The sequence below is a fragment of the Podarcis bocagei genome (assembly GCF_964188305.1).
Source record: "Podarcis bocagei genome assembly, chromosome: 1".
Lineage (NCBI taxonomy): Eukaryota > Metazoa > Chordata > Lepidosauria > Squamata > Lacertidae > Podarcis > Podarcis bocagei.
This window is the reverse complement of record NC_138125.1, coordinates 23,944,714-23,968,641: the sequence shown is the minus strand read 5'-3', so window position 1 is coordinate 23,968,641 and position 23,928 is coordinate 23,944,714. Positions and strand designations below refer to the sequence as shown.

Here is a 23,928-nt window from a genome sequence, read left to right as displayed (position 1 = left end):
TTTGGACAACCAAATTAACCTTTGTGCTTCAGTCAGTATCTTCCCAAGCTCTCACTGTGGCTCATTTGACTCCTAGACTACACACATTGAACATCATTAGCAAATATCTCTTGCTCCTTAATATGGTGGGTTTTTTTAAAGAAGCTTCTTGAACCATATATATATATATATATATATATATATATATATATATATATATGCAGGTTTTGGTGTCTTCGGGTGTCTTCCCGTGTAAGAGTTGGGGTGTCTAGGCGACGTTTCGACGAGGTCTCACTCGTCATCTTCAGGCTGGTGCTTTCGGCTTCTTGTTACTAGAACAAGAAGCCGAAAGCACCAGCCTGAAGATGACGAGTGAGACCTCGTCGAAACGTCGCCTAGACACCCCAACTCTTACACGGGAAGACACCCGAAGACACCAAAACCTGCATTCCTGTACCCGTGAAAATCTACGAAAGCATATATATATATATATATATGCAGGTTTTGGTGTCTTCGGGTGTCTTCCCGTGTAAGAGTTGGGGTGTCTAGGCGACGTTTCGACGAGGTCTCACTCGTCATCTTCAGGCTGGTGCTTTCGGCTTTTTGTTACTGGAACAGAGCCAGTACTTGTTACTCTGTTCCAGTAACAAGAAGCCGAAAGCACCAGCCTGAAGATGACGAGTGAGACCTCGTCGAAACGTCGCCTAGACACCCCAACTCTTACACGGGAAGACACCAAAACCTGCATTCCTGTACCCGTGAAAATCTACGAAAGCAAATATATATATATATATATATATATATATATATATATATATATATATATATATATGCTTTCGTAGATTTTCATGGGTACAGGAATGCAGGTTTTGGTGTCTTCGGGTATCTTCCCGTGTAAGAGTTGGGGTGTCTAGGCGACGTTTCGACGAGGTCTCACTCGTCATCTTCAGGCTGTTGCTTTCGGCTTCTTGTTACTAGAACAGAGCAGGATCTCAGTGTTTGAGTTCCTATAAATACTGTTGAGGGGGTGTGGTGTATAGCCTCCAACGTTCTGGGCAGAGAGGAAGTTCCCAGGTTATTGTGCCTTTTCTTCTTTTGTTCATTAATTACTTGAGGGATATCTTGAGTGATTTCTTGAGTGATATTCTGAGTACCACTTAGGAGGGTCATTAGGTGTGGATTAGTTGCTAAAGCTTTCGTGTCTTGACCTCTTGAGCTTGTAAAGAGTTTTTCTGAGAAGATGGCTGTACTGCACTTAGTTGTGCTCTGGCTTGGCTTCGTGTATAGGGGCGAGCTGTGGTTTTGTGCCCTGTGCCAGCCAGATCTGTGTTGGGATTGCAGGGGGGTGCAGCATCCGGAGGTGCCACTATGGTTTGGCTACTGGATGGTGTCTGTAATTTATCTGTGGAGAGGGTCTGGGTTTGGGTCTGGTGTGGTTGATTGGAGATGGCGTTCTGTGTGCCTCTGGTTCTGGTGTCGGTTTTTGTGGGGAGGGCTAATTTCCAGATGTCTGGCAGGCGGGACGTGTCGTCACGCTTGTTCATGTTGTGAGGGTGTTTCTCTATCTCGATGGCTTCCATGATTATTCTCTTGTGGTGATGTTCCATGTTAAAGAGCAATTTGGAATCTGCAAAATTAATTTCGTGTCCTGTTTCTTTCATGTGTTGGTAAAGAGAGGAAGTTTTTTCTTCTTTTTTGACGGCATTCTTGTGTTCTGCGATACGTGCATTTATTCGTCTGTTTGTTTGTCCAATGTACGTGGCCGGGCAGACTTTGCAGGGTATATGTTGACGACACCTTTGTAATTTGGCCACACGGGAAGGAAAAACTAGATAGCTTCCTCACACATCTCAACAGCCTACACCCCAAAATACAATTCACTATGGAAATAGAAGCCAACAACCAACTTCCCTTCCTTGACGTCCTAATCTACAAAAAACCTGATGGCTCCCTAGGACACACTATCTACCGGAAAAAAACACACACCAACCGCTACTTACATGCACAATCACACCACCACCCTGCACAAATAAACTCCGTAGCCAAGACTCTCATCTCCAGAACCAAACGCCTGGCTGACAAAGACCACTTGACAACTGAGTTACAGAATCTCTCAAATGTGTTAATCGCCAACGGATACCAGCAAAACAGGGTTACGAAGCTAATCCAAAAAGAAACACCCCCCAAAAACCAAGACACAGAAGAAAACAATGGCATGGCCCTCCTTCCTTATATCAAGGGCACTACAGATAAAATTAGCAAAATCCTCCATAAACACAATATCAAAACAGCCTTTTGCACCAACCAAAAAATAGCCAATATCCTCAGAAACCCAAAAGATAAAATCCAGTTAGAAAACCAAGGGGTCTATGAAATACCCTGCAAAGTCTGCCCGGCCACGTACATTGGACAAACAAACAGACGAATAAATGCACGTATCGCAGAACACAAGAATGCCGTCAAAAAAGAAGAAAAAACTTCCTCTCTTTACCAACACATGAAAGAAACAGGACACGAAATTAATTTTGCAGATTCCAAATTGCTCTTTAACATGGAACATCACCACAAGAGAATAATCATGGAAGCCATCGAGATAGAGAAACACCCTCACAACATGAACAAGCGTGACGACACGTCCCGCCTGCCAGACATCTGGAAATTAGCCCTCCCCACAAAAACCGACACCAGAACCAGAGGCACACAGAACGCCATCTCCAATCAACCACACCAGACCCAAACCCAGACCCTCTCCACAGATAAATTACAGACACCATCCAGTAGCCAAACCATAGTGGCACCTCCGGATGCTGCACCCCCCTGCAATCCCAACACAGATCTGGCTGGCACAGGGCACAAAACCACAGCTCGCCCCTATACACGAAGCCAAGCCAGAGCACAACTAAGTGCAGTACAGCCATCTTCTCAGAAAAACTCTTTACAAGCTCAAGAGGTCAAGACACGAAAGCTTTAGCAACTAATCCACACCTAATGACCCTCCTAAGTGGTACTCAGAATATCACTCAAGAAATCACTCAAGATATCCCTCAAGTAATTAATGAACAAAAGAAGAAAAGGCACAATAACCTGGGAACTTCCTCTCTGCCCAGAACGTTGGAGGCTATACACCACACCCCCTCAACAGTATTTATAGGAACTCAAACACTGAGATCCTGCTCTGTTCTAGTAACAAGAAGCCGAAAGCACCAGCCTGAAGATGACGAGTGAGACCTCGTCGAAACGTCGCCTAGACACCCCAACTCTTACACGGGAAGATACCCGAAGACACCAAAACCTGCATATATATATATATATATATATATATATATATATATATATATATAATTAATATTGGATTCATTTCCCCAAACTGTGTGCACACATTTCCCTTTTAAAGGTGGGCCCTATAGTGATACATCACTCGGACAAAATAAAGTTCTGATCTTTATGGAGTCCTTTGCAAATCACAGCACATGCAAATGCATGGCTGTGAGATTCAGTGCACTAGTAACTAACCAACCCGTATGCAAGAATAGGAAGGTGAAATAAAGTAAAACACAACTTACCATTTACATTGTAGGTAAGTCCTGATGAAAGTTGTAGAACAGCTGCAAGCACAAAATAAAGCTGCAACTGCGCCATCTGTAATTGTAAAAATAATATAAATGTGCATTTAATTCAAAGCTATATATAAAGCTGTTCCCCCAGTAGTCACATAATATGCACAGTGACCAAGGAAGACAACAAGGATGCAGATAAGAGCAACATGCTTGGTCATCAAAGAGTCCCCTTAGGTGCTATGGAAACTGCAAGCTGAAACCTGCTTCCTGCTCCAAACACTGGGTTCACCTATGGCAGAAAGAAGATTTAGTTCCCACCCCAGATGCAGACTATAAGCAACTGGTATGTGCAGGATCAAATTATTTCTTATGAGCAGGAAACAATAATACTCAATCATAGATACCCCCATTACTCCTGTTTTTTCAACAGAGATATATGGTAGAACAACAGAAAGCTAAATGTGGGTATTCACATTAAGAAAAAAACTCATTTGAAAGCCTCAAGCATAATGATAAAACCAAAGTAATACCAAAGATCTATTTAATACTCCCAATATATGCAAAAGAGTCTCTTTGTCCTTCCTACAATGTTAATAATATTATAAAGCATTCTAACCACTACACCATATTGGCAACTTGTAATTATAATTATATCATTAATATAATATAATATAATATAATATAATATAATATAATATAATATAATTAATGTAAATAATTATATCATTATTATCATTAAACAGAAAGTGTGAATACTTTCTTCAGCAGATTAATGAATTGCTACATTGCCTATTATTGGCATGGGGGGGGCCATACTTGGCATTATCTTGTGCCCAAATTAAACATGTCTTTCTTTCTTTAAACCATTTCTATACCACTTCACATTTTAAAAGTAATCTCTAAGTAGTTTTTCTGTCTTAAATAGAGCATTACTAAAAATCCAGGTAAAACATTACAAACATGCAAATACAGTAATACTCCCCAATGGAATGCAGCAAAGAAAAATCCAGCAAAACAAAATCATTGGGCCAATTGTAACTGCATGCTGTCTTGTAGAAGGCAGTCTCCTGAAGATGATAATGTATGATTTGGGGTGACCCAAAGCTTATGGTAGGGGTTCATATCACCAGCACAAACTTTGGAGAGGTCACCCATTTCCAGTTTTATATGATTTGATTAGAAGGCCAGTAAATGACAAATTTAAAGATGCCCAATCCCTCTGTTTTTCTCAAAAAAAATCCACAGAAAGCTCTCCATGCAAACAGAACAAAAAATATGGGGCTTTACAATCCCTGCTACTCCACCCCCCCCCCCGCCCTTGTTTAGATAATGGCTGCTCTAACTCTAAAAGGGAAAGAATTTCAACTGTCCTTGCTTCAGGGAAGGTTCTCACATGCCTTCTTTGCCGAGGCTGTGTCAGTTTTGCTGAGCCATCTTTGCCACTTCCAAGAGAGCCAGCCAACTGTTTGCTTTTATCTTGGGTTCCACAGGCTGACAGTTGGAAGAGTTCAAGTTCCGTCCCAGTGACTCCTAATAGCAACAGGACTCATAAACTGATCCAGCTTCAGAAATGCTTGTGGGGATAGATTTTCAGAATTTAAAATTATGTGGCAGGAACAGGCTACGTGGAAATCTTCCCGTAGTCCTCACATAAAAATGAGGGTCAGTGGCTCCGATACAAAAACTACACAGGAGGCCTGTCCTCCATGTTAATTTCCTCAGCTCATCTGTTGCTAGAACCACATAGGATGCAGCTATATGAAGTGGGAGTCTTTCAAATTAAAAATAAAAAAACCCCACAGTTGCGAGACTAAAGTGAATGCCACAAGGATATCTTCAACCACCCAGTTAGAGCTCCATCTAGGGCAGAAGGGAAGCTGATAAAAGATGGAAGCAAATGGAAGAAAAAACTCAGGTCTCTGAATAACTTGTCTTAGCTGAATATCTTCTTAGTCATAAAAATGAATCGCTTCCATTAGCAATTCTCTTTAAAAAAATTAAAATACTTTAATCCGTTTTGTGGGCGTTTCAGTTTGCAAACAACAACATAACAATAGTATAAAGCAGGTTCACCAGACATGATTCTGCATTAACTATGACAACAGAGGTGTCTTCCAGTGAGAAAAGGCAGCAGGAGGAGGCACTTCTACGTCATTTTTTTCTGGTGGGACAGGAGCAGCATGGAGCAACAGCAACAATGTCTGACTTTGTCTTGCTTCAGCTCTCTCTTGAGCCTCTACCTACTGCCTATGAACAGCAACATCTGCAGTAGCAGGGAGCCTGGGAAATGTAGTTCCCTAGGGCTCCTTTCAGCTAGGACACGATGGTTGCAATGCAATGGTGACCTGCTACAGGCACCCAAACCTCAGCCTGCCATTAGCCAGTGGCATAGGAAGGTCAGGTGAATTCACCAGTGCGAAAAATTTATTGTCAACCCCGCCCCCCCATTGAAATTATTAAAAGAAGGAAAATTAGATACTTACATCAGTGGTGTAGATAAGGTTTTTGCTGCCCGGCATGGTCACTGAGTTCATGCCCAGCAAAAGCACCCAAAGCAGGAGCAATAAAGAGGATGTAATCTCTCATACCTGCCTGCTGCTTCTGTGAACAGCCATAAGTACAGTGCTCAAGTACAGTTGATTTAGGTGGTGTCATAGGTGCCCCTCTGTGCCCGCAACAAGTCCCATTGGGCCTTTTCGCAGCCTGCCGCAGGCATGGGAAAGTCCAATGGGGCTCATTGCAGGCTTGGGAAGGACCGGCGAGGCCCGCCACAGCGAGTTCTGGCCCCTGTGGGTGGGCTTAGCCCCATCCCAGTTTTGCAGGGGGTGGGATGGTCTGAGGTCTCCTCAGCCATAGCGAGTTGGTGCCTATGGATGGTGTGGTCAGATGAGGACTGCCTTCTTAAACCTTCCCTAATCTAGGTAAGTGCTTTATAAAATTCCATGTTTTAAGAAATCCCCAAATTGCAGCAAGTGGCGCTGGAACCCATCAGAAGGGATTTTCCTTTCTGTTCTTCTAAGTCCCACTAGTCCCTTTCAGCCTGAGAGGTTCTACACTTAGGCAAGAATAACCAGCTGCACCAAGATGGGGATCACTTGGTTTACCAGCAGTATATGTTAACAGATCTAGGAGTCTTAGTAGACCACAATATGAGTCAACAATGTGAAGCTGCAGCAAAAGAAGTCTAGTCTCTAGATCACGTACCACTCTACTCTGCCTTGGTCAGACCACACCTGGAATAGTGTGTCCAGTTCTGGGCGCCACAATTTAAGAAGGACATTGACAAGCTGGAAGGTGTGCAGAGGAGGGCAACCAAAATGATCAAGGGTCTGGAAAGCAAGCCTTATGAGGAGTGCTTGAAGGAGCTGGGTATGTTTAGCCTGGAAACGAGGAGACTGAGAGGAGATATGACAGCCTGGGGGGGGGGGCCCACTAGGGGCGCATCGGAAGATGGCTGACAATAACATCTCTCCAACCCACACAAGGTAATTAAGAGGCTGTGATGGGAGTAAACAGCCTCCCGCCCCCCCAAGCGTGTGTGGGGGGGACTGACCTTGCCTGCTGTGCCCTATACCACCCCCGAATTTGAGGGGGTGGGGGCACTAGGCAGAAAGCCCTTGTGCGGACTTCGGCGCTCCTAGACGCTGTCTCTGATTCGTGCCTCTAGCTGCAGCAACTTCAAAAGAAACAATTAGGAGGAAGCTAATGCACATATTTCAAGGAAGAATGGGGAGTAAAGACTGCTAACCGAAGAGATCTCCGAGAAACAAGACGGGCCGGAGGAACAGGAATAAATCATGAGAAGACACACCAAGGCTCGGTATGTTCGGCAACGGGACTGGATGGGGGGGGGGGACTTTCCTTTCTTTTCTCTATGTGATTAACCAAGAATTTCCCCCCACACGTCACAAGTCAGAAATGCCGTTTAAATGACTTAAGCTGAGGATTTAAGACTGTATGGAGATAATTTTCTAACCAAAGCATGTTTTAAGGAGACCGTGGAAAGTATAAGAGCTTTGGAATGACGCAGCAAAAAATAGCGTCGCCATTTTGGCAAGTTCTGTCGAAAGACTTATGTCTGGGAGGAGGAATAGATTTGTTTTCATAATGTGAGTGAGCCTCCTCAGAGAGACTAAAGAAGGCGACAGATTTGCGAGACTGATGATGGAAAGAGTGCTTTTATTTATGAAAGTGATGATATACGGAAACCATCTCGACATGATGGATTGGATAAACAGAAAATTCACACAGGATTATAACTGGTGTTTACCTGCTTAAGGAGATTATCAGAAGAGATCATAAAGAAAAAAAGAAAAATATACGAACAAGATGAGATGTGAGAACAGCAAGCTAGGACTGGATAGAATTATGAACATTATTTGGACAGATTTGTGGATATTAACGCAGCAGCAAGAAGATGATTGGAATCCCCTTCGGAACTTGAAATATGGGTCCCCCCAACAAAAAATTAAAAATTTGGCTTTGTAATTCAGAATTTATGTGATGTGATTTGATTTGATTGGTCAGTTAATAATTTTTTTCTTTTTTAAAAAAGAGAGGAGATATGACAGCCATCTTCAAATATTTGAAGGGTTGTCACATGGAAGATGGAACAAGCTTGTTTTCTCCCGCTCTGGAGGGTGGGACACAAAACAACGGCTTCAAGTTACATGAGAGGAGATTCAGGAAGAACTTTTCTGACAGCAAGAGCCCTTCAACAGTGCAACAGACTTCCTTGGGAGGTTTTGCACTCTCCTTCCTTGGAAGTTTGTAATCGGAGGTTGGATGGCCATCTGTCATGGATGCTTTAGTTGAGATTCCTGAATTGCAGTGGGTTGAACTTAATGGCCCTTGGGGTCCCTTTCAACTTTACAATTCTAATATTTTATGAAAGGTCCTTACAACATAATGCAATTTAGTCCCATATGATTAAGTAATTATAAATAAATGAGTCCCCCCACCCTGAGAATAGTGCACTCAGATAAACTGGTTTGTGCAGATCTTTTTGATTAAGATACTTTGGTCATAATAACAGGCTACATCCAACTAAATCCTACTTAGGGCAGACTCTTTGAAATTAATGTTTGGATTTTTAATTCATTTCAATGAGTCTACTCTGAGTAGGAGTAGCATCCGAGGCAATGGTGTGTGTGTGTGTGTGAGAGAGAGAGAGAGAGAGAGAGAGAGAGAGAGAGAGAGAGAGAGAGATGTAAATTTACATAGCAGGAGGAGGGCAAACGAGGGCTGAGAGCAAATGTAAAAAAAAATACAACAGCTGCATATTCCTGCATTGCAGAGGTTTGGACTAGATGAACCTCAGCAGGGTCCTTTCCAACTCTACAATACTATAATTCTAAGGGAAAGGAGCCGAAAGGGCAAAATCGCTTCCCAAAGGTGTCTTTCCACATGAGAAAGGATTTAAAGTGAGGCAGGAAACAGTTAAGCGTGGAGATGTGGAAAGGTGGGAAGGGGCGCAGAGAGAGAGAGAGAGGAGGAAAGAGTCGCCCTGTTAATTTATTCGCAACTTCAAAAACACAGCCCATTACACAGGAAAAGAAACCCAAAGGTGCAGCCCTGGCCCTCAAATGAAAGGTGACATCAGGCGACCACAGCCTCTCCCGCCTCCGCGCCCTTTTTGGGAGTCCGTGTCAGGCCCAGAGCATTGCCCCGTGAGCAGCACAGCTTCAACCGCGGCCACACAGACACACACAAAGCACCTGAGGCGAGGACGGGACATGGACAGGCAGGGAGAGCACATGCGCCCGGCCCCGGCCACAGAGGTGGGAAGGGGACGCGATGTAACTCAACCCCGCTCAGTTCCTTGAGGTAATCGTGTGCAAACACACAAACACACCGTGCCCAGACCTTGCCCACCCCACCACCGCCCTGGACGCCTCCTTTGCCTCAAAGGAGACCGTGTCAAGAAGAGTTCAGCTGGCTTTTTGTCACCTCAGGGATAACACCTGGGGCGGCCTGCACCCCCTTCCTACGTCACTGCCAGTAGCCCATCCCCAACACCCTCTTAATGAAGGGAGAACCAGACGCCTCACTGTTTGTTGTAAAACTCACATTTAAGTCACTAGGACAAAAAAAGTTGGAGAGCACAGGTGACACAGATTTCAATGCATTCATAATCCCAGCTAGCTGAACAGGTGTGTGGATGTGTGTGTGCGCTCCTCAGCATTGCTGTTCTCTACTACAGACACTTTGTGGCAGCAAAGCACAACATTTCCTGCACTTCAGGAGAAGAGAGTTCTGCTACTGCCTATGCCCAGCTCTATCGACAACAAAAAATTATATAAAAACCAGCTGTGCAGAAATGACTTATGTGAGGGACACTAGAGGGCAGCATTCATACTGCCAAAAAAGCACTCTCTGGCTGTATCTATACACTGGATTAGCAGATATTTCCTCTCCTCAGAAAAACCTGAGAACTCAGCTGGGGGAGGGAAGAGCTCATTCTGTAACACAGTACTCCAAATGCAGTTGCATCATGGATTTATATGACAGCATTATGCTATCAGCAGTTTTTATTCCCAATTCCTTTCCCAATGGCTCCTAGCATGAAATTTGTCTTTTTTAAAGATGCCGCACTGGGTTGGTATTTTCATTGAGCTTCCCACTATGACTCTGATTCCCGCCTAATATTGGAAGCAGAACACAGCCATCATGAATAGTAGCTATTGACAGCCGTACCCTCCATGAATTTGTCTAATCCTAATATTTTAGAGCCATCCAAGATGGTGGCTGTTGCAATGCCTTGTGGGAAGGTATTCCATAGTTTCATTATGTATTGTGTGAAGAAATGCTCCCTTTTGTCTGACTTGAATCTTTCAGTGTTGACCTCCATTGCATGTCTATGAATCCTAACGCTATGAGAGAGGAAGCAAAACACATTCCTCAATCCATCCATCCTTTTATCATGTCCCCTCTTAGTCACCTTATTCTTTAAACTAAAAAACTTTTTGTCATGTTGGTTGCCCTTCTCTCAATCTTCTCTAACTCCACGTCATTTTTGTAGTGTGGTGCTGGAATTGTAAACAGTATTCTGAGTGTGATTGTACCACACTTTTGTATAATGGCATGATGATACTTACAATTTTATTTCCAGTGTTATTGGGTGAACATTTTAGGGGTGGTAAATTTTACTCAGACTAGGTTTTACTCAACTAAGTTTTATTCAGAGTAGAGCTATTTAAGTTAACGAACCTAACTCCGCCATGCTCATTAATTTCACCAGGCCTACTCTGAGGAAAAATGAGTTGAAAAACCACCATACATATTTTGCATTATTAATACCCCTGACCGTTAGGTCCAGTTGCGGACGACTCTGGGGTTGTGGTGCTCATCTCGCTTTACTGGCCGAGGGAGCCGGCGTTTGACTGCAGACAGCTTCTGGGTCATGTGACCAGCACGACTAAGCCGCTTCTGGAAAACTGGGGCAGTGCATGGAAACGCCGTTTACCATCCCGCCGGAGTGGTACCTATTTATATACTTGCACTTTGACATGCTTTCGAATTGCTGGTGGGCAAGAGCTGGGACCGAACAATGGGAGCTCACCCCATCGTGGGGATTCAAACCACCAACCTTCTGATCGGCAAGCCCTGGGGTCTGTGGTTTAGACCACAGAGCCACCCGCATCCCTATTTTTAATATGTTCTTATTTTAATTGTTTCTTTCTGCAGTATTTTATCTTGTAAATCTCCCAGAAAGTTTTTTTTACGGTACAGAGCAACTAACGTGCCATAAGGAATAATTATTATAATAATATTCTATCTAACACCATTTTTGAAGGCTGCTGTTTTTACATATGCCACTAGATGGTCGTGTTTGGCTTTGTGTTCCGCCCTAAACAATGTACGGAGCGTGGTTCTGTAAGTAACCTATTGATTTCGCAGAATCTTCTACTTCCATTATCCTTTAATAGAATATCTCCCTCTAATAGCATAACCAAGTGCCAGTGGGAATGGAGTCAGAATAAGCCCACTGAGAAAGCAAAGGGTCATTAGCCGCTTCACACACTTCCATTGCTACTGCTTCCAGCCCACCTGCAGAGGGGGACTCACCTCAAGCCAAGCCATTGCTTCAGAATAAAAGACCTCAGCGATATATATATTTAAAGAATCTTTCTCCTCCTCCCTTGCTTCTTTTTGCTTCCTCAACCAGCCAAAAATGCCTCGCGGAGATCGGGGGAGTGACTGGAGGGGAAAAGAGCAGTTCCGCAAACTATTCATTGGTGGCTTAAGCATCGAAACAACAGAAGAAAGTTTGAGAAACTGCTATGAGCAATGGGGAAAGTAAACGGATTGTGTGGTTATGAGAGACCCTGCAAGCAAACGAGAATTTGGTTTTGTCACATTCTCTTCCATGGCTGAAATTGATGCAGCAATTGGCTGCCAGACCTCATTCCATTGATGGAACAGTAGTTGAGCCGAAAAGAGCCGTAGCCAGGGAGGAATCTGGAAAACCTGGAGTTCATGTTACTGTGGAAAAAAATGTTAGTTGGTGGAATTAAAGAAGATACTGAGGAACATCACCTTAGAGACTACTTCTTGGAATATGGAAAAATCGACACAATTGAAATAATTACAGACAGACAATCTGGTAAAAAGAGGGGCTTTGGATTTGTAACTTTTGATGACCATGATCCAGTGGATAAAATTGTATTGCAGAAATGTTGTTGTTTAGTCGTTTAGTCGTGTCCGACTCTTCGTGACCCCCTGAACCAGAGCACGCCAGGCACCTCTGTCTTCCACTGCCTCCCACAGTTTAGTCAAACTCATGCTGGTAGCCTCGAGAACACTATCCAACCATCTCGTCCTCTGTCGTCCGCTTCTCCTTCTGCCCTCCATTTTTCCCAACATCAGGGTCTTTTCCAGGGAGTCCTCTCTTCTCATGAGGTGGCCAAAGTATTGTAGCCTCAACTTCACGATCTGTCCTTCCAGTGAGCACTCAGGGCTGATTTCTTTTAGAATGGATAGGTTTGATCTTCTTGCAGTCCATGGGACTCTCAAGAGTCTCCTCCAGCACCATAATTCAAAAGCATCAATTCATTGGCGATCAGCCTTCTTTATGGTCCAGCTCTCACTTCCATACATTACTACTGGGAAAACCATAGCTTTTACTATACGGACCTTTGTTGGCAAGGTGATGTCTCTACTTTTTAAGATGCTGTCTAGGTTTGTCATTGCTTTTCTCCCAAGAAGCAGGCGTCTTTTAATTTCGTGGCTGCTGTCACCATTTGCAGTGATCATGGAGCCCAAGAAAGAAAGTAAAATCTCTCACTGCCTCCATTTCTTCCCCTTCTATTTGCCAGGAGGTGATGGGCCCAGTGGCCATGATCTTCGGTTTTTTTGATGTTGAGCTTCAGACCTGAAGAAACTAAAATTGACCAATTCTATGAAGACTTACAACACCTTCTAGAAATGACACCAAAGAAGGATGTTCTTCTCATTATAGGGGATTGGAATGCTAAAGTAGGGAGTCAAGAGATAAAAGGAACAACTGGCAAGTTTGGCCTTGGAGTTCAAAACGAAGCAGGGCAAAGGCTAATAGAGTTCTGTCAAGAGAACAAGCTGGTCATCACAAACACTCTTTTCCAACAACACAAGAGACATCACATGGACATCACCAGATGGGCAGCATCGAAATCAGATTGATTATATTTTCTGCAGCCAAAGATGGAGAAGCTCTATACAGTCAGCAAAAAGAAGACCTGGAGCTGACTGTGGCTCAGATCATCAGCTTCTTATAGCAAAATTCAAGCTTAAACTGAAGAAAGTAGGAAAAACCACGGGGCCAGTAAGATACAATCTAAATCAAATCCCTTATGAATACACAGTGGAAGTGAGGAACAGGTTTAAGGATTTAGGTTTAGTGGACAGAGTGCCTGAAGAACTATGGATGGAGGCTCGCAACATTATACAGAAGGCAGCAATGAAAACCATCCCAATGAAAAGGAAATGCAGGAAAGCAAAGTGGCTGTCCAACGAGGCCTTACAAATAGTGGGGGAGAGAAGGCAAGCAAAATGCGAGGGAGATAGTGAAGGATACAGGAAATTGAATGCAGATTTCTGAAAAATAGCAAGGAGAGATAAGAGGGCCTTCTTAAACAAGCAATGCAAAGAAATAGAGAAAAACCATAGAATGGTAAAAATCAGAGATCTGTTCAAGAAAATGGGAGATATGAAAGGAACATTTTGTACAAAGATTACCATAATAAAGGACAAAAGTGATAAGGACCTAACAGAAGCACAAGACATCAAGAAGAGGTGGCAAGAATACACAGAAGAATTATACCAGAAAGATATGGATGTCTCATACACCCCAGGCAGTCTGGTTGCTGACCTTGAGCCAGACATCCTGGAGAGTGAAGTCAAATGGGCCTTAGAAAGGACTGCTAATAACAAGGCCAGTGGAAGTGATGATATTCCAGCTGCACTACTTAAAAATTTAAAAGATGATGCTGTTAAGGTGCTACACTCAATATGCTGGAAAACTCAGCAGTGGCCAGAGGATTGGAGAAGATCAGTCTACATCCCAATCCCAAAGAAGGGCAGTGCCAAAGAATGCTCCAACTACCACACAATTGCACTCATTTCACACATTAGCAAGGTTATGCTTAAAATTCTACAAGACAGGCTTAAGCAGTATGTGGACCGAGAACTCCCAGAAGTGCAAGCTGGATTTCAAAGGGGCAGAGGAACCAGAGACCAAATTGCAAACATGCGCTGGATTATGGAGAAAGCTAGAGAGTTCCAGAAATAACCTGTAAATTAAAATAAACAGAGGCGTAAGTAGACACATTTAGCAATGCAGTGTATTTTAAATATATGAACTATTTTATTGTATACTGCTTCAGTGACATTTTCGGAGGGGGGTGGAATCTTGCCCAATAAACTTCAGTAAAATTCAGGACAAGCAGCTACTAAATGCGTTTCATCTTAAGGAACAACAAGTGAAAATTCATCACATCTTTTCAAAAATATTTTTCCTAAACAGAAAGACTACAGCTAAAGATGAAATAGTTGTACATATGTTCGTTCAAAAAAAATACCATTAACATTTGTGGAACATAGTTAGTGATAAAAAGCAACAGGGGGTCTTAAAAACCAACACATTATTATAACGTTATTACTATTGCCAGTCAACTTCCTGCAGAATCACCAGAATTTACTGAAGCTTTCTTGGTTGGGGGTTTTGATGCCACTTTATTTCTTCTTAGTTTCCTTTTTAAGAAGTTCCTTATCTCAATTTCAAATACATACAGAATATATGCCACAAAAATAATGCCTCCCATTAAAATAGTCGTCATTGAAGTGATAAGAGAGTTTCCTGGGAATGCCAGTGGAGAATCGTCAATATAAATCTGCAACAGAAAATATTGTAATTCCAACAGTCACTTCCCTTTAAATTGACTATTGTTCACCCTGTTGACAAGAAGATAGTGAAACTGGTCTAAGTGATAGCGAAAGCTGGCATATGCAAATCTAAGTGGTGGGGGAAGAGAAGCAGTCATCTGAGTTTATAGGGAAAGCAATTTGGTAAGCATTGCATGTGGTTGGTTGCAAGATACTGTATTATATTGTACCTTGTAAAATAAAATACCCAGAAAAGTATGGGCTAAGAAAGTATGGCTCTCTTTGTTAGGCATAGGTTTTTCCTTGTATTCTCAGACAATCAGTTCTATGAGGGAAGGCTCACAGTTCAGCGGTAAAGCACATTTTGCTTACAAAAGGCCAAAGGTTCAGTTACTACTACTATTTCTACTTCAGAAAGATTTGGGGTAGCATGGCTAGGAAGGAACTCTCCCTGAAATATTGGAGAGGTGCTGCCAGCCAGAGCAGACTAGCCTTCCCAGACATTTGGGACTCCCATCCCCATTAGCCCTTTGCAGTCCCAAATCACCTAGAAGGCATTAAATTGGAAAGGCTGGAGCAGAAAGTTAACCTGGCCCAGATTAGCCAAGTGACTCTATCAGCTCTTGTTTGAGATGGCAGCCTTTCCATGGTCATATGTTTGGCACTGGCAGGCCTGCCAAGAGGGCAGGGGGCATATTGCTGTGCCAGAGCCAGCACATGGCCCAAACTCTGAACTTTAATTAAAAAAAGCCACACACAATTAAGTTTCTAGAGCTTGTACAACAGAAGTGACAAAGCAAAATCTTCAGGCACCATTCAAAGCTATTGCTTTGTGAGCTTAGAGGCTACTCCTGCCTTGCAGTGTTTTTAGTCAATGACCAAAGTCACAGTTGTGCTATTTAAATATCTGCTGGGCTTCTCTCACTAAAGAGTACTTGCCTCAGTTCTGGGCCTTGGCATCCAGAAAGTCATTCATATATACAGGGTGAGTCCTTTAAAAGAGGCCCTGTGGATACAGAGTACACATGTTCCACGGGGCCTCTTTTAAAAGACACACCCTGTATGAGGCTATACATATATGTAAAAGCTCCAGTCTGCTTTAGCTTCCACTTCTGTGCGTTTCCCTAAAGTGTCCTTCTCCAGTCCAGTCCCCCTTGCACCCGCTAATTCCTGCTGTTCTCTGGGAATGTGCTGAAGTAAGGGCTAAATATGTGGGAACATTTTGTACAATCTCGTATCCTATTTTATGTTTGTTAATTCATCCTATAGTATGGTGTAATTTGTGTGTTGTTTTTAAAATGAGCCAATGACAATACCTGAAATTCGTCAAATAAGTTACAAAAGGAGACTCCAGGAATAGTTGATACCCTGAAATGGAAAAGTTCAGATCCCTGTTGGAAAGGGGGGGAAAGTTGTTACTAATATGCAGTAACATTTGTTTTCATTTTTTAAATTAAAACTGTAATCCTTGGCTATTAATGTGATCTGGTTGCTGAAAGAAAATAAGTGTTTTGTATGACCTGAACAGAAATATAGATATGGCTGGCTGAACTGCAATGTGGTACATGGTGCAATATTGCCTCAATATTGCTGCTCCATTTTTTAAAAAACCGATTCTCTTAAATGTCATAAACTATAACCGAAATATAAAGTGTTCATGTTCACTTGAAATGTTTCACAGAAATAATGTGCAGTACCACGTAGAACAGACAGGAGCTGCTTATTGAGAAAAGCATCTTACATGCATTCAATTGTTTGTATAACTACAGCCTAAAAATCAGTGTTGCTAGCAACTGTGTTATATCCTTGGAACAGAAAATTTCTGAGATTTTGAATTAATATGCAAATTAAAAAAGGTAAAGGTACCCCTGACCGTTAGGTCCAGTCGCAGACGACTCTGGGGTTGCGGTGTTCATCTCGCTCTATAGGCCGAGGGAGCCGGCGTTTGTCAACAGACAGCTTCCAGGTCATACGGCCAGCATGACTAAGCCACTTCTGGCAAACCAGAACAGCGCACGGAAATGCCGTTTACCTCCCTGCCAGAGCAGTACCTATTTATCTACTTGCACTTTGATGTGCTTTCGAACTGCTAGGTTGGCAGGAGCAGGTAGCGAACAACAGGAGCTCACCCCGTTGCGGGGATTCAAACCGCTGACCTTAGGCTCAGTGGTTTAGACCACAGTAATAATAATAATAATAATAATAATAATAATAATAATAATAATAATAATAATTTATTTGTACCCCGCCCATCTGGCTGGGTTTCCCCAGCCACTCTGGGCGGCTTCCACAGAAACCAAAAATACCGTAAAATCACACATTAAAAACTTCCCTGAACAGGCCTGCCTTAAGATGTCTTCTGAATGTCAGGTAGTTGTTTATCGCTTTGACATCTAATGGGAGGGCGTTCCACAGGGCGGGCGCGACTACCAAGAAGGCCCCCTGCCTGGTTCCCTGTAGCTTTGCTTCTCGCAATGAGGGAACCGCCAGAAGGCCCTCGGCGCTGGATCTCAGTGTCCGTGCAGAGCGATGGGGGTGGAGACGCTCCTTCAGGTATACTGGGCTGAGGTTGTTTAGGGCTTTAAAGGTCAACACCATCACTTTGAATTGTGCTTGGAAACGTACTGGGAGCCAATGTAGGTCTTTCAAGACTGGTGTTATGTGGTCTCGGCGGCTGCCCCCAGTCACCAGTCTAGCTGCCGCATTCTGGATTAGTTGTAGTTTCCGGGTCACCTTCAAAGGTAGCCCCACGTAGAGCGCATTGCATTAGTCCAAGCGGGAGATAACTAGACCACAGCACCACAATGTCAAATGAATATTGCACGGTGGCCCAACATGTGGTCCCAGGGCTGCATGTGGACCTCAAGGTTTTTTCCCCACCCCTCAGCAACATCTGATGCCCCCTCCCCAACCCTCGTGCTGCCTTCTCTAAGTTGGGTAAGTGCTGGGAAGGAGCTGTGAGGGCTGAAAGGATCCTAGAGCCCTCCTGTCTCCTTCCCAAGGCCTGATGCCTTTATTACCCAGCTTTGGGAAGGCAGCACAGGGGGGTGGGACGTGCATCCATTTTAGGCCTTGTTCCACCATACCACACCACCTGCCCACATGACAAGGCTTTGTGTGACCCGCAGGTTCCGTGTCAAAGTACACCGACAAGTCAGCATGGCACCAACATTCCTCTGATGAAAATCAGGACGTATGTCTTTTGGTGCCATGCTGACTTGTGCGAAAGTGCAGCATCCTCCTTCCCAGGGTCAGTAGTGGCACTGGAGGGGGTAAATGGGACATTCTAGGATCAAATCAGAAGCTGGGATGGCTTCTTCAAATTCTGGGACGATGCAGGAAAATTGGGACACCTTGAAAGGTTTTGAGTACTCTTGTGACCCACTTTGTTTGAAAAGTTGGACCACCCTGGTACAAAGATTTTAAGGTAAGAAGAGTTTGGGTTTAAGGTTTGGTCTTTTCGTTCAAAGTACAGTGGTACCTCTGGTTACGAACTTAATTCATTCCGGAGGTCTGTTCTTAACCTGAAACCGTTCTCAACCTGAGGTACCACTTTAGCTAATGGGGCCTCCCACTGCCGCTGCGCCACCAGCGTGCAATTTCTGTTCTCATCCTCAGGTAAAATCCTTAACCCGAGGCACTCCTTCCTAGTTAGTGGAGTCTGTAACTGGAAGTGTTTGTAACCCAAGGTGTTTGTAACCCGAGGTAGCACTGTATGTATTTTCTCTGGCACTTACAGTTATCGTTATAGATAGGCCATCTGGATTATATAGTTCAGTTTTGAGTCTGTGCTCCAAATATTTTTTCATTTTTAACATACTTGATGTTTGATTGGTACCTGAAAAAACAGTTAAAACAGTCGCAGAGTGGTAGGTTTGAGTTTCTTCCTTCTTTTTTACATTTCAGTAGGGCCTGAATACAGATGAATAGCCAGATCTATTTCTAATAAAATGTAAAAGTAAGAAAGGTATCAGAGGCACAGCATGATGTATTAGAGCTGCACAGGGTCTTCTACAGCAGTTTTCCAAGGTTAACAAACAGCAGTGCTTTTTTTCTAAAAAAAAAGTTTAGGGGTACTCTCATTTTTCTACTCATATTGAAATACTGCCCCTCAATGAGGCCAAACTTAGATTCACAAAATGTTTAGGGTTATGTGTACCCCTGCATCCCCCCAGAAAAAAGCACTAACAGTGATTACCGGTAATTATCACGAGTGGGTGAAAAAGGAGGGGTGTGGGCAAACATTCATATGAAATGTTGGTTAACCTGAACTCCTCTTTGTTGCCACCATAACTATTAGTCATGGTAAAAGCTAGCAGGAGAACTAGAGGAGGAAGAACAGCTAGGGGGAGGGGTGTACCCATGGTAAACCAATGGGTTGTGTTATGCTTGTTTCAGGCCTTAAGGGTCTGTGGGTGTAATAGGTTTTGCATGCAGAAAGAATTGGACTAGATTCAAATCTTTCCACATCAAGTCTTCCCTGAACTAGAACTTGCAACAGCCCCAGCAGGCATGGCCAATGGATAGGGATGATGGGAATTCAGGAACATACAGGGGACCAAAGGTTCCTCACACCTACTATAGGGCAAGAAAGAGAGCCTGAAAATACATTGACGACAAGTATTTCCAACAGAACCTCTCCGATACGAAAGATAATGATGAATCCCAAGATTCTTCCGCTCCCTACCTGAAACTTTCCAGTTGGTTCTGTTGTTGACTTCTATGATTGTGATAAAATAAGGAGATGTCAGATTTACAGAGCGACCCTCATCCTCAATGGTGAAATAGAGAGGAAGCCTTGATACTGGGAATTTCATTCGCAGGGCCTGGCAATGAAACATATATAGAAATCACTGACATTAAAATGATGCCTGCATGGAAAGACATGGAATGACACAAATGTAAGTATTTACATAATCTGGTTTAGTTCTGCTAAATAGGAAGTCTGATGCTGGACCTACAAATTGCTAATGAGCTGAATGAAATCCAATGGACTGAAAATCAGTCCCAGAAGGTCTGAGATTCTGTGGGTAGATGGCACATCTGTTAAATCTGTTATGCATAAGGTTGCACTCCTTCTAAAGTAGCGTTTCACAAGCTGGTAAGAGGCAGCCCAGCAGGTCCTAACGTTCCTTTTTGCCACGTGTGTTTTCTTGGAGCAGTCCTGGTTTGTTTCCAGAAAGAGAGGGCAATCGCTGAGGCTCCCGTTTTGACCAGTAGAGCCCGCAGTCCAGCGCTCCCATGTCAGCTAAGTGTGGTGGTGGGGTGGCAATGGATAGGGCTGGGCAAGCCAGAGTTGCTTGTTGTTGCTGCCAGTGCTGGGTTCGGTGGCAGCCTGGCCTGACTCTGCAAGGTGCAGGGTGCAATCCACCTCAGCGCTTAGTGGATCAGGGCCATCAGATGTTGCCAATGAGTGTAGGGCCCGTCGGCAGCATTGCACCGGCTCTGCATGGATGTTAATTGATTTTTACTTATGAGAAGACAGCTGCCCCCATGCCCCCCTCTTGGCTACGTCCATGTGGGGTGGGCCACAGGAAGAACACAAGGTCAGAAGAGGGCCATGGTTGGGAAAAGGTTGGGAAACACTGCTCTAAAGGATCAAATTCTTAGACTGAGCACACTCCTAAATATAGCTTTGTCAATGGAGAACCAGATAAGCCTTTGTGGGAAGGAATGTCTTTCACATTAATTTAGGCTGGTGTGCCAGCTGCAGCTTCTTCTGGAAAGCAATAGCCTGGCCACAGTTATCTGGAAACAAGGATTGACTACTGTATTGGGTTGCATCTGGGGCTACCTTTGGAGACTGCTCAGAAATTGCAGTTACTGCAGAATACAGCTGCTAAGTTAGTAACTGTGAGTGGCTTAAAAGGCTTCACTAGCTACCAGTCCATTTCTAAGTTCGCCTTTAAAGCCCTATACAGCTTGGGATCCAAGCACCTTGAAGAACCATGGGAGTCTTTAGAAATTCTCTTTCAGGTGTCCCCACCATCTGAGGTGTGGCAGAAGGCAGCCAGAGAAAAGATTTATTGGTTAAGATGCCCCATTTGCGGAATTCCCTCCCCAAAGATATTTGCCTGTCACAACATTGTCATCTTCTCAGCAGTAGCTAAGGGTATTTTTGCCTTCTTAGGTTTCTTAACGTACTGTTATTTTGATATACCCGGTACTTTACATACTGGATGTAATGGTTCCAGGATACAGTGGTACCTCCAGATGCGAACGGCATCCGTTCTGGAGCCCCGTTCGCATCCTGAATAGAACGTAAGATGCGACGGCGCGTCTGCGCGTGCGCGGGTCACGTTTTGCCACTTCCGCGCATGCATGTGACGTCATTATGAGCGTCTGTGCGTGCGCGAGCGGCGAAACCCGGAAGTAACACACTCCGTCACTTCCGGGTTGCAGCGGAGCGCAACCCGAAAGCGCTCAACCTGAAGCACATTCAACCCGAGGTATGACTGTACTACATATCTCCTCCGAATAACAAACAAAAAGCTGCACATGTAGGCATAGCCCTTACCTTCTCCTTGCAATCAGAAAAGGCAACAGAAAAGGACAGCTTCATATTTTCTGTACATCCACATTCGGAGCGCTTTGACTTGCCAGCACATTGCTTGTACCGTCCAGAATTCTGTTGGAAAAGTAAAGGGACCCCTGACTGTTAGGTCCAGTCACGGACGACTCTGGGGTTGTGGCGCTCATCTCGCTTTACTGGCCAAGTGAGCCAGGGTTTGTCTGCAGACAGCATCCGGGTCATGAGGCCAGAATGACAAAGCCACTTCTGGCGAACCAGAGCGGCACACAGAAACGCTGTTTACCTTCCCGCTGCTTGCCCTTGATGTGCCTTCGAACTGCTAGGTGGGCAAGAGCTGGGACTGAACAATGGGAGCTCACCCTGTTGTGGGGATTTGAACTGCCGACCTTCTGACCGGCAAGCCCTGGGCTTTGTGGTTTAGACCACAGTGCCACCCGTGTCCCAAAGAAGGTATAATCAAGGCAATTCTCGACTGTGCTTACAAAGTAGACCAACATATGCAATGGAAATCATTTGACCTCTGAATCAGTCTATAGTTTTTCAACTATCAGTGGACTGGAGAGCCCTGCGTGTTCAAATTTAGTGGAAAAGGGTTGTCAGAAAGAAAGGGAGAGTCAGGGCAAAGAGAACTATGCAATAATTCTTGTTCCTTAGTGAACAGGAAGCATGATATGCAGTTGGGTTGAAGAGAAGCATTCTCTTGAGCAAGAGACAAATGAGCTGAATGGACATTGGGGCTCTTGGGTGACAGCAAATGATTTTGCAGATGAAGTCCTCTGCCTGTTTTTCAGCCTTTCCCTTTTTCTTCTCTACACTCTCCATATTCTTAAGCAGCCTTGATAATGTGGACTTTGAGTCTTTAATCAGATGTAAAATATCATTATCTTGAATATATGGAATAGTGCAAAAGGAGCTATGCATGCAATCATCTACTGCCTCTTGTTGATAGAACAGGAAAACATGGAGGATTGTAAAATGGGGTGAGGCAGTAGAGTTCACCTAGGGCAAAAAAAAGAGGAAATGCTCATATTGGCTGCTCTTGGTGCTTCAAATTGTTCCCATTGCTCCTAAAGTATATTTACCTTGAGTGTGTGGAAAGTAGTTGGGCAATTGTGTCGTCATATGTTCTGATCCTATCTATCCTATTACTGCAAAGGTTTGGCAAGTGATATGAGGTGGCCATGAGGTGGCCATAAAGTTAAAACATAAGGATTCGAACCCAAGTTTGTTTGTTTTTAAAAATATTTTATTAAGTTTTCAAATACAAAGTTGGAAATATACACAGAGAAAAAGAAATATAAAAAAGAAAGAAAAGAAAGAAAAGAAAGAAAAAAAGAAGAAAAAAGCCAACAGCTCAAAACATTTTTTATATAACTAACTGGACTTCCTCGCATCTCCCTTACCCTGCATTCTTTATAATAAAAATATCAGAAAATTATTACCTTGTATCATACCTTATTTGTACTTTTCAAATGTTGTACTTCTAGATTTAAAGTACTTTTTATCAATTTACTTATACCTTAAATTAAACATAGAATTACTTTAAATTTCGACCTTTTCTTACTTATAGCTTAGTTATAGCTTAGTTTCCTGTTTCACAAAATCTAATTGCTGGAGGTAAAGTTTCCAAATCGTGCAAATTCTTAACATTCATACAACTTATATTGTTTTTGTAAATAGTCCTTAAATTTTTTCCAGTCCTCTTCCATTGTTTCTTCTCCCAAATCTCGGATTCTGCCAGTCATTTCAGCCAGTTCCATATAGTCCATCAATTGCGTCTGCCACTCTTCCAGTGTGGGCAAATCTTGTGTCTTCCAGTATTTTGCAATGAGTATTCTTGCTGCTGTAGTCGCATACATAAAAAAGGTTCTGTCCTTCTTTAACACTTTCTGGCCGACAATGCCCAAGAGAAAGGCCTCTGGTTTCTTAGGGAAGGTATACTTAAATACCTTTTTTAACTCGTTATAGATCATTTCCCAGAAGGTCTTCACTCTTGGACAAGTCCACCAGAGGTGAAAGAATGTCCCTTCAGCCTCCTTACATTTCCAACATTTATTATCAGACAGGTGATATATTTTTGCCAGCTTGACTGGGGTCATGTACCACCTATATATCATTTTCATAATATTTTCCTTCAGGGCATTACATGCTGTGAATTTCATTCTGGTGGTCCATAACCTTTCCCAGTCCTCAAACATGATGTTATACCCAATATCCTGCGCCCATTTTATCATGGCTGATTTGACTGTCTCATCCTGAGTGTTCCATTTAAGCAGCAAGTTATACATTCTCAAAAGTACCTTAGTTTTTGGTTCAAACAATTCTGTCTCTAGTTTCGATTTTTCCACCTGGAATCCTATTTTTTTATCCAGTTTAAAAACCTCTTGAATTTGAGCATAATGTAACCAATCTCACACCTTATTCTTTAATTTTTCTAAACTCTGCAACCTCCAATTGTCTCCAATTTTTTCTATTATCTCCCAATATTTCGGCCAACCG

The 23,928-nt window shown here is 43.3% G+C and overlaps 2 protein-coding genes and 1 long non-coding RNA gene across 8 annotated transcripts in view; 1 reads left to right on the top strand and 2 right to left on the bottom strand.

The window, feature by feature from the left end:
• LOC308574572 (cation channel sperm-associated auxiliary subunit beta-like) overlaps positions 1-6,061 on the bottom strand; it is a 49,841-nt gene extending 43,780 nt beyond the window's left edge. Inside the window, exons 1-2 of one of the 2 annotated variants that reach the window (XM_081172531.1) lie at positions 6,020-6,061; positions 3,543-3,618 (exon numbers count right to left, since the gene is read on the bottom strand). In XM_081172531.1, coding sequence (XP_081028657.1) covers positions 3,543-3,618; positions 6,020-6,055 — 112 coding nt within the window. In that variant the 5' untranslated portion in view covers positions 6,056-6,061. Of the gene's footprint in view, positions 1-3,542; positions 3,619-6,019 lie in introns of those variants that run through there. The other variant, XM_081172534.1, reaches the window with a different exon arrangement.
• The window catches only part of LOC308575858, a 59,421-nt gene extending 44,628 nt beyond the window's left edge, over positions 1-14,793 (top strand). Inside the window, exon 2 of the long non-coding RNA XR_014002952.1 lies at positions 14,636-14,793. This is a non-coding gene — a long non-coding RNA (uncharacterized lncRNA). The remainder of the gene's footprint in view (positions 1-14,635) is intronic.
• The window catches only part of LOC308574593 (cation channel sperm-associated auxiliary subunit beta-like), a 56,035-nt gene continuing 46,462 nt past the window's right edge, over positions 14,356-23,928 (bottom strand). For all 5 annotated transcript variants that reach the window (XM_081172602.1, XM_081172603.1, XM_081172606.1 and 2 more), the window contains 5 exons: positions 21,415-21,525; positions 19,585-19,723; positions 18,635-18,735; positions 16,214-16,288; positions 14,356-14,905 (listed from right to left, as the gene is read on the bottom strand). In XM_081172602.1, coding sequence (XP_081028728.1) covers positions 14,684-14,905; positions 16,214-16,288; positions 18,635-18,735; positions 19,585-19,723; positions 21,415-21,525 — 648 coding nt within the window. In that variant the 3' untranslated portion in view covers positions 14,356-14,683. The remainder of the gene's footprint in view (positions 14,906-16,213; positions 16,289-18,634; positions 18,736-19,584; positions 19,724-21,414; positions 21,526-23,928) is intronic.